We start from the raw sequence: 18,662 nt of genomic DNA on the forward strand, positions 1-18,662 counted from the left end.
ATATCCTGTCCCGAAGTGCGAACGAGTCGTTTCGGATTATTATACCCGACGATGCATCGTCGTCATGCATCCTTGCGGATCGAAGCTCCGTAAGTTGCACTTGACCCCACTACCACTACCACAGGGTCAAATCGATGATCGGTTCACTCACAGTGAAGTATCGAGAGGAAAGTATCGGCGCAAGCAACTTGTGTCTACATGTCGTTCCTAAAGATTTCTTTTCTCGATCGAATGTCATGCACGGATACTTCGTTATCTGTCACCACACGACGATGAATTGTAAAACATGAAAACAAACTTGTTCCTAAGGATGTGCGATTGTGTATGTGAGATGCGATCTTTTTTGAGAATCGCGATGAACGCAATATATTGCATCACAATTTTGTATTGCAAACGCGATTTTCAATCGTGCACGATTTTATATCGTTATCTCGATTTTTAATCATAAGGGAACTTGGGGCATGATGGAAACCGTAATGTTTAAATAAAAGTTAAACATGTTAAAAATAAATAAATCCACTCTCTCTCTCTCTCTCTCTCTCTCTCTCTCTCTCTTCGCATCCAAATATTTTGAAATGTCCACTGTAAGAAAACACAATTTTTTACTTTGGGAAAATAATTAAAAATGGAAGCATGTGCTATGTAGCACGCGTAATGTAGCATCGTGGAAATTTTCTAAGATTCGAAATATATTTTCAAAAAAAGGGGATATCTTTGTAAAACGAAAAATTATATCGTTTTTTATTGCGAGTCAAATCGAGCTTGTTATTAGTACAGTATAAAAAGATTGATAGAATAACCTATAATATAATATTAAACAATTATAATAATTAGTATAATAATTAGTAAAACATAGTTATTATATTAAATTATTATATTATTATTAAATATTATTAAATTATTATATTATTATTAAATTATTATTATTAAATATTATTATATTATTATTATATTATTATGTAGGAAATAAAAATGAAAATAAATATAAACACATACATAGACAAAAATATTTACTTACTTGTACGCACGCACATACAAAACATGAGAAAACTAGGATACATACATATATTCTTTATCTCGTCGCAAATAAAAATGTTTGCATGTCTATAATGATTTTAAATTTATTTTCTTACTTTTATACCATTAAATATCACATTCCACAAAATCTTCACAAGTAAATGGAATGAAATAAATTTCGAACAAATTGATCAAACCATGTATATATAATGTTAAAAGCTTTTAAGAACATGTGAGCTACGTTTGCATTGAAACCAACTGTGTACTTATAGCATCTAAATCATATAAAAGAAAGGTAAAAGTAATTTTTTTTAACCATTTCTACAGGGTGTAACTGAAAAAGGATTCACTAAATGAATGTTATATAACAAGTTAAAAAAAAAATTCATTACTTCAGAGTAACTGGACGAAACTACTCGCAAGAAAATTTATTAAATAATTTTTTAAAGAAAAAAGAGTCGATTTTGGCCCATCGTAGGGAATGGATAAAACATATCATTTCCAAAGGATTTTGACCCGTTGAACACGATGCTGTCGTTAGTTTTCGTCTAAAATCCGGGGAACATATGCTAATTTAGGATCTATCATCCAATAATTGAATAGCCCGGAAAGCCTTTACGTAAACTTTGAAGCTATTACAAACTTGTGTATTAACTAAATTAGCTGAAGACAGACAGGTTAGATTTTCGACTTAATAGAATTATTTTCGATTTAATAGTTGAAGGTGTTCTTTTTTATGGAAAAGAGCATCGGCAAAAAATGCCTGTTTTTGGTACCTCGATTTTTGAAACTTTTTTTATGCCAAATGGTTACTTATGATGACTCAAAAATCCCTGCAAAATTTCAAGATGAGCATATGCCCCGTTTAAGAAATATAGGAGGTCAAAGTTGACCATGTCCAATTAAAAAATATAGCAGCTTCACATTTATACTCCAATAATAATGTCCAAAAAATTCAGCCGAAATGGTTCTTTTAAGATTTTTGGCTGCTGATTACGAATCTGAAGTCAGATTTTAAAAATGGCGGATCCAATATGGCGGAGGAATTTTTCTTAAATTCATCAGATTCACTTGAAACTCGTTACTCGGGGGTTTTTGGGGCCGCTGATTACGAATCTAACGGTTAACTAACTTTTAACCAACACTAAATCTTCTTTGTCACTACATTAAATCTACTTTGACCCTACATAGAATCTATTTTGCCCTACAATGGACCTATTTTTCCTCACATTGGACCTACATTCTACCTAGGAGCGGTGAGCGTCGAGCGGACTGAGTCTCGTTTTAAAGAGTTCGGCCTAGAGTTACGAAACCCTGAAAACAAAAGACGATCAGCAGATCATCATTTCATTAACATTCCATTCCATCCTACATCTTATTTGTATCGTACGCTTGCGAATGTAATAAAATAAAAGTTTCAGTTTCGAAAATCTGGAAATATTGTTGTTTGAAAAATATTATTAATGATAAATGGTAAAATTTTTTTTGTACTCTTTGTTTTTTCATGCTAATGACTTAAATCTATGGTTTTTTGTTGTTTAAAAAGTTTTTATATGCTCTACTTCAAAAAGTTCGATTTTCTAGTAGAAATGCCTTTCGTTAAATGCATTAGCTGTGATAAGTAAAGAAGAAGTAAAGATGACAAGTTTTTTATCTCTTTCGTATTTGGTGAACCCCAAAAACCCCTGAGTAACGAGTTTCAAGTGAATCTGATGAATTTAAGAAAAATTCGTCCGCCATATTGGATCCACCATTTTGAATTTTTAAAATCTGACTTCAGATTCGTAATCAGCAGCCAAAAATCTTAAAAGAACTATTTCGGCTGAATTTTTTGGACATTATTATTGGAGTATAAATGTGAAGCTGCTATATTTTTTAATTGGACATGGTCAACTTTGACCCCCTATATTTCTTAAACGGGGCATATGCTCATCTTGAAATTTTGCAGGGATTTTTGGGTCATCATAAGTAACCATTTGGCATAAAAAAAGTTTCAAAAATCGAGGTATCGAAAACGGGCATTTTTTGCATGGGGCTAGCCGAGGCTCTTTGCTGTAACAAATAATATACACGGTGTCATAGACCACCCGTGCAAACCGATCTTTTTATAAACGCGATATTTTAGGGAAAAATGTTTCAGACAAAAGTTATATAGTTTCAAAGGGGGCATATAACAACTACATTATTTTGTCTATAAATAGCGCTACTTTCGAGATATTCACTGATCATTACTCTTCTTAGATGGATACCCCAATTTTTTATTTTATCATCTTTTTCTACCAATTAATGTGAACAATTTTGCCTACATTTCTTTATTTGCTTAAAATTTTTTGAGGAAAACTTTAAGAAAAACTCGGTAACTTTTTCAATATTTAACTTACGATATCTCGCTAACTGTTTGTCGGAAGAAAAAATGATATTAGACTTTTTTATTATTTACTATTTAGTCTCAAGAAAATATTGTTACAATAAAGCCCTAACTTTTGTTAACTTATCGACCTTTGGAAATTTCAAAATCATCAAATTAACAAAAGTCAGGGCGTTATTGTAACGATATATTCTTGAGACCAAGTAAAGTAAAAAAGTTTAGTACCAAAAGTTTTTTCTTCCGACAAACAGCAAGATATCAGCGAGTTAAATATTGGAAAAGTTACCGAGTTTTCCTTAAATATCTAAAAAAATATTAGGCAAATAAAAAAATGTTTCAGACAAAAGTTGTTCAAATTAATTTGTAGGAAAAGGTGATATAATAAAAAAATAGGGTTTCCATTTAAGAAAAATAATGATGAGTGAATATCTCGAAAGTAGCGCTATCTATCAACAAAATGATATAGTTGTTATACCATGTCTTCTTTGAAACCATACAACTTTTGGCGAATTATATAACTTTGAATTGTAAGTGTGATTTCTGAATCATAGACGCAATTTTTAATCGCAGGTACGATTTTGCGATAGAGGAACAATTGCGTATTAATCATGATTCAAGAGAAACAACTCACAGTACTTGCGATATACCACAAAATTGCATATCCTTTTATTCCCCGAAGACGTGGTCGTTGCGATTATTGATGATCAAATCAATCTTATCATTGCATCGTTTGGATTTAAAGCCATCGAAGATAAAATTATGTGTTTTTGTGTTATTTATATATACTTATGTAACTAAATTATTTTTATTTTATGTAACTTATATTTATATTTCTGTCCTCACACTATCTTGAGACTGTGTAATTGAACGGTTACTTCTGTTATTAAAGTGATTATTATTAAATTTTTCGCAGACAACGTCGAACGAAAAAGCCGACACGAAGCGTTTCATACTGCGGTTCTTTTCTCGAGTGTAAACATTAGTATAAACTTCATAGCGTACGTGTTTTCAGCTGGAAAACTTTGGAGTCGAGCCTCTCGTTCCCTCGCGATAACGATCTTTGATACGTGATACTCACCTTGCAACCTTCGCAGCTGGTTACGCCGTAATGATAACCGCTCGCCTTATCGCCGCAGACCTTGCAGGGTACGAAACTTTTGGCGGGCGTAGAACTGTTTGAATCAGCTGCCGCGTAATGCTGTTCTGTAAAACAGTAAGAAGACGAAGAAATTAACACGAGACACGAGATAAACACGTTCTCAACGGGAAATCGCGATGAATCAATTTTTTTCTATATTTCTCTGACTAAAATAAATCTCGATCCTTCGAGGACCTCATTAGAGCTCATCGTTAAAATTATGCTCCCGTGTTACTCTACGAGCAATCTGACAAACAATATCTTTGTCTCTCTTTCGAGATTTTCCTTCACCCTATTTTACCTACACACAGTGTTAAGTTTCTAAATAAAATATACAGTAAAAGAAAATACGCTCTCGCAGTCGCTCTCATATTCGCCCCATCGAGAGACATTATGAATTCGTCCGGAACACAGGTGAGATATTTAATGCAACCATCGGCCTGCATCTTTTTTTTGTTTCGTCCATTCGGCAAATAATTGATTGCATCCATAATGTAACCGAAGCTCGCCTATGTGAAGGAATAGGCTGTCGCGTTCGCGGGCAGTTCAAGTTGGACGCGTAACGGGAAGCCGGCGTCACCGTTACAGAAAAGGGGCAATTGACGACGGTAGAAAAAGAAGAAGAAGAAGAAGAGGAGAAGGAGGAGGAGGAGGAGGACGAGGAGGAGGAGGAGGAGGAGGAGGAAGAGGAGGAAGAGAAAGAAGAAAAAGAAGAAGAGGATGATGAAGCAGCAACGGCAGCAGCAACATCGGAATCAGCATCAGCAGCAACAGCAGGACCATCCAACAGAAGAAGGAGAGGGCTGATGAGAAGATGAAGCAGGGAAGAGAAATGGGAAAAGATGAATAAAAAAACAAAACGAGAGAAATAGAGAGAGAAGGGAGCCATACATACATATATACATACATACATACATACATATATACATACATACATACATATATATATATACATATATATAGAAGCTGCTTTTGCGACATATATACCGTTGCTTACTTTCATGAAATCCCGTGTCAGAAGATGTTGTTATCAGTGCACAAGAAGAAGAAGAAAAAGAAGAGGAGGAAGTACAGGAGAGGAGAAGCGAGAGGAAGAGAAAACCAACAGAAGAAAGGAGCAAGAGGGAGAGAGAGAAAAAGAGGGAGAGAAAGAGAGGGAGGGAGGGAGGGAGGGAGGGAGGGAGGGAGGGAGGGAGGGAGGGAGGGAGGGAGGGAGGGAGGAGGGAGGGAGGGAGGGAGGGAGGAGGGAGAGAGAGAGAGAGAGAGAGAGAGAGAGAGAGAGAGAGAGAGAGAGAGAGAGAGAGAGAGAGAGAGAGAGAGAGAGAGAGAGAGAGAGAAAGAAGGAAGAAGAAGAGAAGGGAGAGACCAAGACGAGTCCAATCTCCTCCTCACCGTGGAGCAATGTGATTTTATGACGGCCGTGGAGCACAGAGTCCGCAGCGAAAGGTACCGTTCGTCCGGTCGATGCATCGTGAGCGCATCGCGAGCACATCGCGAGGACAATCAAGAGCAACCCCGTTACTTCGCGTCGCGTGGCATTGCTCCTTTCGTCTTTCCTTTCCTTCGTGAACAAGCGAGCGACAAACGACGACGCGCCGGAAGACTCGAAGCAACCGCTCGATGGAATCGATCGTTCTTAACCGTGAGGATATGTTTTTTCACGGTGAGACAGACGGATGTGTACATATAGTAAAGTAGAGTACGCGTTGTACGTGTGCAACAGATGCGCAAGAAGATAGTATTCCCAGTCGATCTGTAATTTCGAGAAGGTAAGGCGAAAGCGTAGTCCACAAACGAATGCGCTATAGTTATGTGCGTGTAGTTACTACTTAACAATATGTCAAAGTTCTCCGTTATATGTTTCAAGGGAAAAGAGAGAAAAACAGAGAACCTACACGGAGAAAACTCTTATGATTGTTGCATTCTCATATTCCATGGTTACAGGGAAAATTTATGTGATTTCAAATTAAATAGATGAAATGACATTAAAAGTTATTGTTGTTATATGTTCATCTATACAGTTCTTACAGCCACAATTCTTATGATACGTAATGTTTAGTTAATATGTCCTCATATATAGTTGCCTCAATCGAAGAGATATTGCTGTCTTTCTGTTGTGGTCTGTAGAACAAGTACTATGGTTGAGAGATTCATAGTGTTTTGTTGCGCGATACATTAACAAATGAAAATTCTTGCGCAAGCACATATGGATAAGCAGTGCAAAGCATTGGTCACTGACTATTTTGTAGTGATCTTATAACGTGTATGTGAGAAAACGCAGTGAAATATGGACGAAGCTTGTGAGTTATTTTTAAAAAACAATGGAATTGAGCATTATATTCCTATTTTCAAAGATAAGATCTTTCAGATTAAGAAGGCTGTGATTTAAGATTATGTTTCCTATTCGATATAATAAAAATGTTTAAGCTTTGTTACTTTAACAACCCCCGACGACACAAAATTCCAAGAGATACCTTAAGAATATCCTGGGGATGCCCTGAAAACATGAAAACGTCATCTGGACGTTTTTAGGACGTCCCTTGGAGATTTGTGCTGTCTGGGACTACACGAAATTTTCCTTTGAATAAAAACGTTTCTTTTATAAAATTGTTGTTTCTAAATATATTTTGAAAAAATATTTCTAGAACATGGTATCGTAAGAAATGACATATCATGTTTCTTTGAAAACAATGAAAAATATTTGTAAGAACTGATGCCTAAGGCGATTGATCGAATGAATTTTGAAAAATTATATTTTTCCCTTTGTAGTAAACAGGTGAATTCCGCCTTAGTTTGATATGTCTAATAATTGAAACTTTCTCTATAAATATTCTCAAGAACAATGAAGTAGAAAGCGATTTTACAATTGCTTGTAGAGTGATGCTTTGAATAGCTCAGTACTGGATTGTAAAAGAAGAAAAGTGGAATCTACCCAATCTATTCCATCCACTAGTAATGAATTATTATCTCTTATTATGGAGCTTCAAGATCTTAGCGCAGACCAAAATACCTTTGACGATCTTGATGATACAACTATTATCTCTCCGGTTTCTCCAAGTGATAAATATATAAGTTGTATTGAAAAGCAGAAAGAAGATTCTACTCCTACAGATGTATGATATATTCACCTTCACACAATTCATATACAAGTGATAATGTAAGATTAAAGTTATATATATAATTTCCCACCTACTTGCAGTGAAATTTTGACTTTAGAAATAAGAACCCTGCATTTATCTATATTTTATTTTTTTTTTACATATTTAAAACTCAAAATAAAATTTTCATTTTTGTGTATGATGAAAAATCATTAACCATTTTTTTAAAATAATTTCAAAGAAATTACTTCTGTTTCAGAATATTTATAAGATATTAATAGAATCAGTAGAAGGCCTTACTTGCTTCTTTAGAGAAAGATCTTGAACAACATAAATTGTATGTTACTTTAAGACACGCATTGTAATTATTCTTAATTTTTTTATATTTTGCAACTTATTTACGCAATGTAATGTTCAATAAATCTTAACTTATGTTTTTAAAAAACTGAATACAACAAATATTTCTTTTACACTGATACACGTACACACACACACACACACACACACACACACACACACACACACGCACACGCACACGCACACGCACACGCACACGCACACGCACACGCACACGCACGCACACGCACACGCACACGCACGCACACGCACACGCACACGCACACGCACACGCACACGCACACGCACACGCACACGCGCACACACGCACACGCACACGCACACGCACACGCGCACACACGCACACGCACACGCACACGCACACGCACACACACACACATACACATTTACATATGTATATTTATATTAATTAGAAAAAGTTTATCAATTACTTGATACATTTTTGTTATTCCTCTTTTCTTTTAAGTCAGTGATGAAGAGAATGTGGATTTTTTTTGCACTAATATGTATTTTACCAATATTTGATGCAGATGCACGTTCAAATTCTTATAGATATATTATCAAATTCCTATATATGTATTATTAATATCGTACGGTTATATCCATATATCAGCTATCCTCACTAAGATTGTGGCAACCATGCAAATCACTTCCAGAGTACTATGGTTCTTACAACCTTTTTATATGCATAAGCGAAAAATAACATTACTATTTTGTTGCACCAACCATACTTAGGTACATGATATTCTTTGTGTTTTCTCCGTGTAGTAAACACAATGTAACATGTAACATACCTGTTAGTTGTGATCTCTTATTTAACCCTTTGTTGCACGGTTTTTTCTAGTGCATATAATTTTGTGAAACTTGTTACCCGAGGGTTTCTGGGGTCGCTGAGTCCAGTGTCGAGTCCAGTGTCGAATCCAGTGTCAAAAGATTCAAAATGGCGGGTCCAATATGGCGAGCCGGAAATTGAAAATTATTCAAAATACCGGTGCGTCCAGCCAAAACCGTGCCGTGAGTGGCACGGACGCACCGGTGCGTCCAGATCATTTTCGTGTTGTATTGAATTTTAAGTGCAATAACTATTGTTGTAGAATTTTTATCAAGTATTTTTTGGGTCGTTGATTACGAATTTCAACTTAGTTTTTTATAATTTGTTAATAAAAAAAAGCTATAATCAAATTAAAATGTCGGAAAATTGTAAATTTTTTCGAATGTTATCGCCAATGTCGCTGTAGTCGCTGTAACATGGCGCCAACTCTAGTGAGTATTGAATTTTTTCTAGCCGAACGATAACAACCGTTCGTTTTTCTGCTTAAAGCTTCGTCAGTTATGGAGTCATTGAGATTCAGCTTGTCGACGTATCGGTTGGTGAGAAAGAAAGGGAGAAAAGTTCTGCCGAAGCAATAGTTGCCGCGCAATTTGTGCAATTGAATCACGCGATAACGCTATGTAACGTTGCATCATGCATTCGGTCCCTTTGAAAACAACCAGTTTTCCACGACGCTGTATAATCCATCAATCTACTAATAAATCAATTACAATATATCCGGGAGTGCTCGCCTTTGTTCGGAAATCAGCGGCACGGTAAATGCACCGAAAGCGTACCACGCTGCATTCGAATAAACGGCGCACGACGCGATGCTAACAATATTATCGCGTGTTCGACAATATCGCAAACGATACATACTAGCTCGTTTCACGTTTATTAGTAACTGTCCGCGCTCCAGCTCCAATAAACTCAATTAAAACCAGACTGGCCATTTATCGATAAATGGTCCGGTTTTTCGGTTACATCTGTCGAAAAAAAAAGTAATGGTCGTTGCGTCTGTTAATGTTAAAATCCAAAGTTAAAGACGCTCCGTGACAATTTTAACATAAAATGTAATTATATCCGCCGAGAGCTCTGGAAAAAAGTGGGCACAGTGATGTAGCGTTAATGTGAGACGATCACTAAAGATTATTTGGTTATTGAGCCTACCTCGACTTTAGCATTTAGTCGCGAACTCTTTCACTGGCCGACGGTCAAATGTCGAATTCCAACTGCGTTGCAGAAACTTCTCTTTGTTATCGCGAATGCAAATCTACCTATACTGACTGAAGGTGTACCCCATTATCAGCAAGCACTGACGCATGTTGAACGCGATGCTATTAAACATTCCAGAAAAAACGGAATAACATTGCTTTCTCTTACATTCCCTCCCTTCTTCCCCCCTTCTCATTCTCTCTCTCTCTCTCTCTCTCTCTCTCTCTTGGAAGTGCAGTAGAAGTATGTAAGAAGTTGCTCGTTGAATTACTTGACGTTATTAGCTTGTTAATTGTTATTAGCTTGTTAATCAAATTTTCTCACTACGAGAGAATTTAGGAAAATATCTAATGGAAAAAACGACGTTTAATCGAAGTGACTCAAATATATCGGATAAAAAATAGAGAGAGAAAGAAGGAGAGAGAGAGAGAAAGAGAGAGAAAGTAAAATAAAATTTTATAAAACTGTGCCTTTAATGTGTTAGAAAAATAAACAAATGTGTATACTAAAATTATTTTTCAATTAATTAGAAATATAATTAATGAATACATCCAAGATCATAGACAACTGTCCGAAATATATAAATAATCGATACTGGTAACCAAGGATGATGAATTTGGCCCAAGTTGCAAACTATGTCATCTCGTTATGACCGCTGATTTTCTCGCAAGGGCATAATATACGAGGTGATCCGAAACAATTTTCTGTCCTTGAAATGATATGTTCTTGAATGAACTCTAATGCCCTGTTTCTTCACACCTCCCAATAGCTATCTTACAGATAAAGATATCCGTCAGATAACTAAAAATTCGATTTTTTCACTGAAACCTCTGGTTACGTATCTAACAGATAGCTATTCTTCATACTACTAACTTTCGACAACAAAATATATTAGAAATTTACTATAAATTACCATATTCTGCCAGATACTATTATAATATTCTAATTGATTAAACCAACTTTTTATCTTTGAATAACTATAACTGTGTTCTTCTGATTGTGGAAAGCAACCGTGGAAAGTCATGACCTAACTAACTACACCAGAACAGAAAACAAAATCTTGTCTCCTATGTATATGTTTCCTTAATTTATAAATCATTAAATATAATTCATTTAGATAAAGATATTAAAAAATGTATGACTTCTTACTATATGAATTAAATGTATGAATTAAATGTATATTACTTTGTAAAATTAAAAAGTAAGCATTATTATTCAAAAGAAAATTAATTAAGGAAAAACAGATTAAAAGAGGAAGAAATTAGAAAATTTACGTAAACGGTCACAATATATCTACAAAATAAAAATTGTCCCGAAAAGTAGATAAAGAGAGATCGCAGCGAAACCGTGTGTGTAATAATAGTAATGAAAAGTAATAAAGCTCAAAAGAGGAAAGTAAAGAAGTGTAATCTACTGCTTTTCATTTGATGAGAGAGTTGCGATAAAGGCTGCGATCGACGAAATGTTAATCTCTGTTCTCTTTAATTTTACCTGCCACGAGGAAAGAGAAAAATCTACAACTCACGATCGAATCGGATGTAAAATTTAAAATAAAACTGTTTAATATTAGAGGAACGAATGCGCGCTAACAAGTAGTAAAAGCTGTTATCCTCAAAATAAGTCATTTTCATAACAAACGAATTCAAATTCGTCAGTTTTCTTACAAATAAAAGTATCTTTTTAAACCATGATTAACACTCCGTTATTCTGTTTTCTATTTTCAAAATTTATTTTCCAGTTTGGGAATGCGTGTAATCAAATATTTTATCCTCATATACGTTACGTTATAATCGTTACGTTATAATCGTTTTCTACTAATTTAAAACCAAGATTGGGAAAGTTACTTTGTAAAAGTATCTATTAGACGTTTGAATTAATTCTCGCTGATAGAGATCAGTAGTTGTGCTATTTCAACATGGCCGAAAATGACCGTCGATGTGTATGAAAGTACTGTCAATAGGCTTTAATAATCAGTGTGTGACATTAGTTTAAAGTGCAAAGAACACAATTTTTTATTGCATTGAAGATTCCGTACCGAAAAAAGAGCATTTGCCGGAAGCATTAGTTTTCTGCTTTCATCTCAAGAAATCTGCTGCTGAAAGTTATCGTTTGCTAGTGGAGCCTTATGGGGAACATACTCTATCTGAAACAACTTGCAGAGATTAGTTTAGACGATTCAAAGACAACGATTTTAATGTGAATGACAAAGGACGCCCTGGTCAGCCGATAAAGTTTGAAGATGGAGAATTAGAGGCATTACTGGGAGAAGATTCATGTCAGACGCTCAAAGAGTTATTGGAAACACTAAATATCGATGAGTTAACCGTCAGCAAACATTTAAAAGCAATGGGAATCATCTAGAAGCTAGGAAACTGGGTCTCACATGAATTGGGAGAAAGAGACATTGCAAAACGTTTAACTTGTGAATTGCTGCTTCAAAGACTAAAATGGGAGTCGTTTTTGCATCGAATTGTGACTGGCGATGAAAAATGAATTCGTTGCAACAATCCTAAGCGCAAGAAATCATGAGTCCCGACAAACCATCAACGTCACAACAGGATATTCATGGAAAGAAGGTATGCTGTGCATTTAGTGGGATCAAATCGGTGTAGTATATTATAAGCTTCTGTAACCGAGTCAAACTATTAATGCTGAACGCTACCAATGACAGTTACTCAATTTGAATCGAGCATTCAAAGAAAAACGTCCGCAATATGCCAGAAGACATGACAAAATTATTCTTCTCCATGACAATGCTAGACCACATATTGCAAAACCAGTGAAGGAAATCTTGCAGGCACTTGGATGGGATATTTTACCCGCCCTATTTATCAGACGTTGCTCTTTCAGATTACCTTTCAGATTATCTTTCAGATTTGTTTCGGTCGATGCAGCATGGCCTTTTTCAACAGCACTTCAGATCTTTCGAAGATATCAAAAAATGGCTCAATGAATGGATCGCCTCAAAAGAACCTGAACTTTTCTATCGCGGAATCCATGTGTTACCCGAAAGTGGAAAAAGGTTGTAGCTTCCGAAGAACAATACTTCATAAAATATAATATATCGTTCTTTTGAAATAAACATGAGTTTTTGTTACAAAAAACAGCGAGAATTAATTCAAGCACCTAATTATCACAGTTTTTTTTACTGAAAAAGTAGTTATAATTACAAGTTACTAACCTTTAAAAATAACATGTTATAGTTATAGTTATAATTATTTAAAAACGTTAGAGTCGTTACTTTTCAGTTACTTTTTTACAATAATATTGCTATTATTTTAAATTTCGTAATTATGTAAATTCCTTCAATTTTATATAAAAGTAGTTTGTTAATTATTATATTCCTCATATTGTATATAATTTTTTCAAATTAGATTCATTAATTTAAATAAGCAATTCATATTTATTATTTAAGACTATTAATAACAACTGGGCAGAAAAATGCCCAGTTGTTCTCGTTTCCAAGTTTTTGCTATAACTCGAATATTTCTGCATATGCTGGCCATGGCATTTTATAATCCTTTTCCGAAGATTGAGATGTTTTATCCATTGCTTGAATTTTTTATACAACTGAAACTACGCAGTGCACTTTACGCTAAACGCAGATCATGTTAACAAATAAGGATTGGCGACGCACGGCGGAAATGTCTAATAAACATACAATTTTATTGCAAGAAATACAAGTTGCATTCAGAGAGGAGACTAACACTATTGCGTCATTTTATCCTTGTTTTACATCTAATGAACGATAAAGATAGATGACACAATAGCACATTTTCCAAATACACCCAGAATAACTGTATGCTTATTGGATATCAAGCATCACATGTTGCGTTATCGTCTAATCTGCCAGAAACTTAAGTTTAAAATATATGAAGTAACTATTAAAATAACTATTAAATTAGTTACTAATTACAAATAAATGTAACTAACAAGAAAACCGTCAGAACTGTCCCTCACCGATTTTAATAGGCTTTGAATGTGTTGGAGAACATTAAAAACTATTAGATACGTAATTTTTTTATGTGCATATCTCAAGGTTTAAAGGGTGAAGCAACCTCTCGAAAAAAACTAATATTTTCACTTTTGCGAATATCTTCTAAAGTATGAAGTATATGAAAAAATGTTTCTTACAAAAGTTTTATAGTATTTTATACTGTTTCCAACGGTATATTCAGATTTTTCAAGTGTCAAAATTTTCAACCTCCCCCCTTCTATCTCTTTAATTTTGTAAAATTAAAAAATTTCATGAGGACAAAAATTTATCGACCTTTGGAAATTTAACTGACCTGACTTTTGTTAATTTGACAATTTTGAAATTTCCAAAGGTTGATAAGTTAACAAAAAATAGAGCATCATTGTACCATTATATTTTTAAGACCAAATGGAGTAAAAAAAGTCTTATATTATTTTTTTCTTCCGACAAACAGAGAGATATTGTAAGTTCAATATTGAAAAGTTACCAAGTTATCCTTAAATATCTCAAAAAATATTAGGCAAATAAAAAAACGTTTCAAACAAAGGTAAATGTTCACTTTAAGGGAGTCAGCTCCGATGACTTCGACCTTGACATATGTTATAGAGGACATCTTACTGAGTAACCTTCAAAAGGTTTTAACCATCGCTCATTATTTATTAAAATTTATTAAAGAAAGAAGTTGAATATAATGAATATAATTTTTAGACACCATATAAGTTGCTCACACTGTAAACACACAGACAATTTGTTTTGTTCACATGTAAAATTCGTTTGTTTTCATTTTCATTGCTTATAACAAAGTTATGAACAAATGAAGTTTCATAAATTTTTCTATACAATTAATCCAAACACAGTGTATGTATAGAAATTTAGAAAACAGTACATATAAGCGGGAGAAGGGCTTTGCCTCTTCCCCGCACCCCCTCCCGAATAAATCCTAACCTAACTTAACTTATTACATCTTTATATGAAAAGATTTCCTTAAAACCCACAACACCTAATTGTATGCAGATATAATAAATTAAATTGGGTTAGGTGATAGATCTTAAGAGAATTTGTTCAACAATGTCCAAAAATATATAAAGATGTAAGAAGTTAGTTTAGGTTAGGTTTGGTTTGGGGAAGGGGTGAGGGGGGAAGGGCGAAGCCCCTCTCTCGCTTATATGTACTGTTTAACATTGTTTAATGTATATTGTGTCTAAAGAAAGTGGGCTTTATCTATAAAATTTCGTACAACCTTTTTTGTTAAAACTTTTTAATAAACAATGACTGACGGCTAAAACCTTTTGATTGTGACTCAGGAGGGTCTCCTTGATAATATATCTAATAGATAAGGTGATCGGAGGTGAGTCCCCTAAACAGGAGTTTTACCCTTATGTGACTTCTTTTGATAATAACTTTTTAATAAACAATAAGCGACGGTCAAAACCTTTTGAAGGTTACTCAGTAAGATATCCTCTATAAGATATGTCAAGGTCGAAGTTATCTGAGCTGACTCCCCTAAAGTGAACATTTTCCAGATAAAAGTTATTCAAATTAATTGGTAAAAATTAAGTGGAAAAAGATAATGTAATAAAAAGTTGGGATTTCCATTTAAAAAAATCGATGATAAATGAATATCTCGAAAGTAGTACCATCTGTAAACAAAATGCTTTCGCTGCCTTATATCCCCCTTCAAACCAAACAACTTTTGTTTAAACAATTTTTTTGTATCTCTAATTTTCTAAGAAATAATTAACCGTATCCACTTAAGTCAGACATACTGTATATGCATGTTCATCTATCTAATATCTTTATTTCGTGTAATAAGTTGCATATTGTGTCATCAAGATTAATTCTCTTGCATTTTGTAATATTAGGAAATATGCATAAGAAACAGTTATTGAGTAGAGCGCAACTGAAAAGAAATAACACAACTATCTACACTATCTACAGTGCAGCGCCTATAGCATGATGATATTGTCTCGTTTTTCTAGAAATCAATCATGACCATATTGTATTATTATATACGTATGAATTTGACATCAAATACTCTTTAATTTTTGTTCTCATGAAATTTTTTAATTTTGCAAAATTAAAGGAATAAGGGGGGAGGTTTAAAATTTTTATACTTTTGAAAAATCTGAATATACTGTTGCAAATAGTACAAGGTACTGTAGAACTTTTGTAGGAAACATTTTTTCACATACCTCGTACTTTAAAAGATATTCCCAAGAAATGAAAATGTTAGTTTTTTTTTTAGGGGTTGTTTCACCTCATAAACCTTGAGATATGCACATAAAAAAATATACGTCTAATAGTTTTTGTTGCTCTACAACATATCCAAAGCCCATCAAAATCGGTGAGTAACAGTTTCGACGGTTTCCTTGTAAGTTAAGTTACAATTATAGATGGAAAAAACGGAACGAAGTTAAGTTATAGTTATCAAAAAATAAAAACTGTAACTGTAACTTCGTTACAAGTAGAAATGTGCGAACTATTCGAATATGAATCGAATGGAATCGAATCTAATGTAATTCGATTCGATTCGAATCCGAATAATTTGAAAATTTTGGATCGCGGAGATTCGAATACGAATGAAATATATTAGCGTTTGCGCGCATCAGCTACAAAATGGGTCATCTGGGCCTTTATGTTTGAACTCTTAACTTGTAATTAACTTAACTTATAATTAATAACTTGATTATAAATTACTTTAAATATATAAATATATATTTTACTTTAAGATGATATTACAATATCAATATTCCCTTTCATATTAAAATCTTCCATCATTATTTGCATGTTTAATAGTCATGTTAAATTTTTTAATAATTCGATTCGATTTCATTCGATTCGACTCGATTTGAATTCGAATTTAAAAGATGAGATTCGATTCAATTCGATTCGACATAAAAATTCTTGATTCGCACATCTCTAGTTACAAGTAACGAGTTACTTCTCAATCTTGTTTAAAATACTTCGCTATTACGACCGCATTAATCCTTGCCACTTGGCGATCACATTAATCCGTTCGTACCGAACAACATCGCCATCAACTACATATTTCGCTGAGTAAAAACATACAGGTTGCGTGAATAGTTCGCGGAAACTGAAACAAAGAATACCAAATTCTAAAAATGATTTTATTCTTCAATATAGTCTCCATTAACTTCAATACACTTGGCCCAATGGCTCTCCAATAATTTTATTCCATCGCGGAAGTGTGTTTCTGGAAGGTTTGCGAAATATGTCTCTACGGCTGCTATAGCTTCTTCATTCGACAAAAAATGCTTTCCACGGAGGAATTGTTTCAGGTTTCGGAACAGATAGAAGTCGCTGAGTGCCAAATCTGACGAATACGGTAGATCAAGCAATTTGTACTTCAATTCATTGAATTTAGACATTGACAAAACACTTGTCTGAGCAGGTGCGTTGTCTTGGTGAAAAATGATTTGTTTGTGCTGCAAACCAGGTCTTTTCTCACGAATTTTTGTGTCCAATTGATCCAAAAGGTTACAATAATATTCAGAGTTAATTGTTTTACCTTTTTCCAGATAGTCAATTAACAAAATCCCTTTAGCATCCCAAAAAACTGATGCCAAAACCTTTTTTGCCGATCATTCATGCTTCGTTTGCTTTGGAGCTGAACATCCAGCTTCAGTTCACTGTAAACGTTCCTGTTTCAGTTTAGAATCATAGTGATAGATCCAAGTCTCATCTATAGTTATAAAACGACGCACAAAATCGGTTTTATTCTTCTTAAAACGATCCAAATGACGCTGAGAAATTTGCTATCGAGCGAGTTTTTGTTGAATTGTTAACGTATGCAGTACCACTTTTCCAAACACCTTTTTCATTTGTAATTTTTCTTCATTTGTAATTCTTTATGCAAAATATGTCATACCTGTTCATCTGAAATGCCTATGGTATGAGCAATTTCACGCGTAGTCACACTTGGATTTTCAGAAACAATAACATATATTTGCTCAATGATTTTTGGTGTTGATGCGCTTTTTGGACGTCCACTGCGTGGATCATCTTCAATGCTTGTACGACCACGTTGAAACTCAAGTGCCCATTTACAAACCATTGTTTTTGAAGGAGCAGATTCCCCTAACACATTTATCATCTCGGAATGAATTTCCATTGCCTTTAAACCTTTTTTAACAAAGAACTCAATCACTGCACGCTGTTTCAAATTTTCCATTGCAAACAAATATACTGACACGTCAACTTCAATTGGCTTGTAAACACAGAAAGAATTGACAGATGGAAATGAAACCTAACCTAGGTTCATATGAAGAGTGATTCTATATAACCGACTAAAATTTATAATTCTACCGTTTACTTATAGATGCCGCTTCACGAACTTTTCACGCAACCTGTACATGTTTGCGTGAATCCAAAACGCACGTCGGTTTCGCAAACCCTCCTTACGGCACGCGATGCAATACGCACGATCATTAATGGAAGTTATAAAAATGATATGTACAATGTTATCACATGCATCGATAAGCTCATCGCATCAGCCATTCAATGTCAACGTCTGCGTCTGACGGTGAGTTGTGCAGTCCCTGCCTATCTCCTATATCTGACCTATAATAGGCAAACTAAGTTAAGTGTACAAATAAGTTTTAAGAACATGAGCAATTGCAAGCATTACTGGATGAAGACCCTGCGCAACCGCGAAAAGAATT

At 34.4% G+C, this 18,662-nt stretch overlaps 1 protein-coding gene across 3 annotated transcripts in view; it reads right to left on the reverse strand.

The window, feature by feature from the left end:
* LOC105186728 (ecdysone-induced protein 78C) overlaps nucleotides 1–18,662 on the reverse strand; it is a 104,390-nt gene that overhangs the window by 17,298 nt on the left and 68,430 nt on the right. For all 3 annotated transcript variants that reach the window (XM_025299834.1, XM_025299832.1, XM_025299833.1), the window contains exon 3: nucleotides 4,464–4,588. In XM_025299834.1, the coding sequence (XP_025155619.1) occupies nucleotides 4,464–4,588 (125 nt within the window). The remainder of the gene's footprint in view (nucleotides 1–4,463; nucleotides 4,589–18,662) is intronic.

Source organism: Harpegnathos saltator, unplaced genomic scaffold, assembly GCF_003227715.2.
Source record: "Harpegnathos saltator strain DR-91 unplaced genomic scaffold, Hsal_v8.6 scaffold294, whole genome shotgun sequence".
In the NCBI taxonomy this organism is placed as follows: domain Eukaryota; kingdom Metazoa; phylum Arthropoda; class Insecta; order Hymenoptera; family Formicidae; genus Harpegnathos; species Harpegnathos saltator.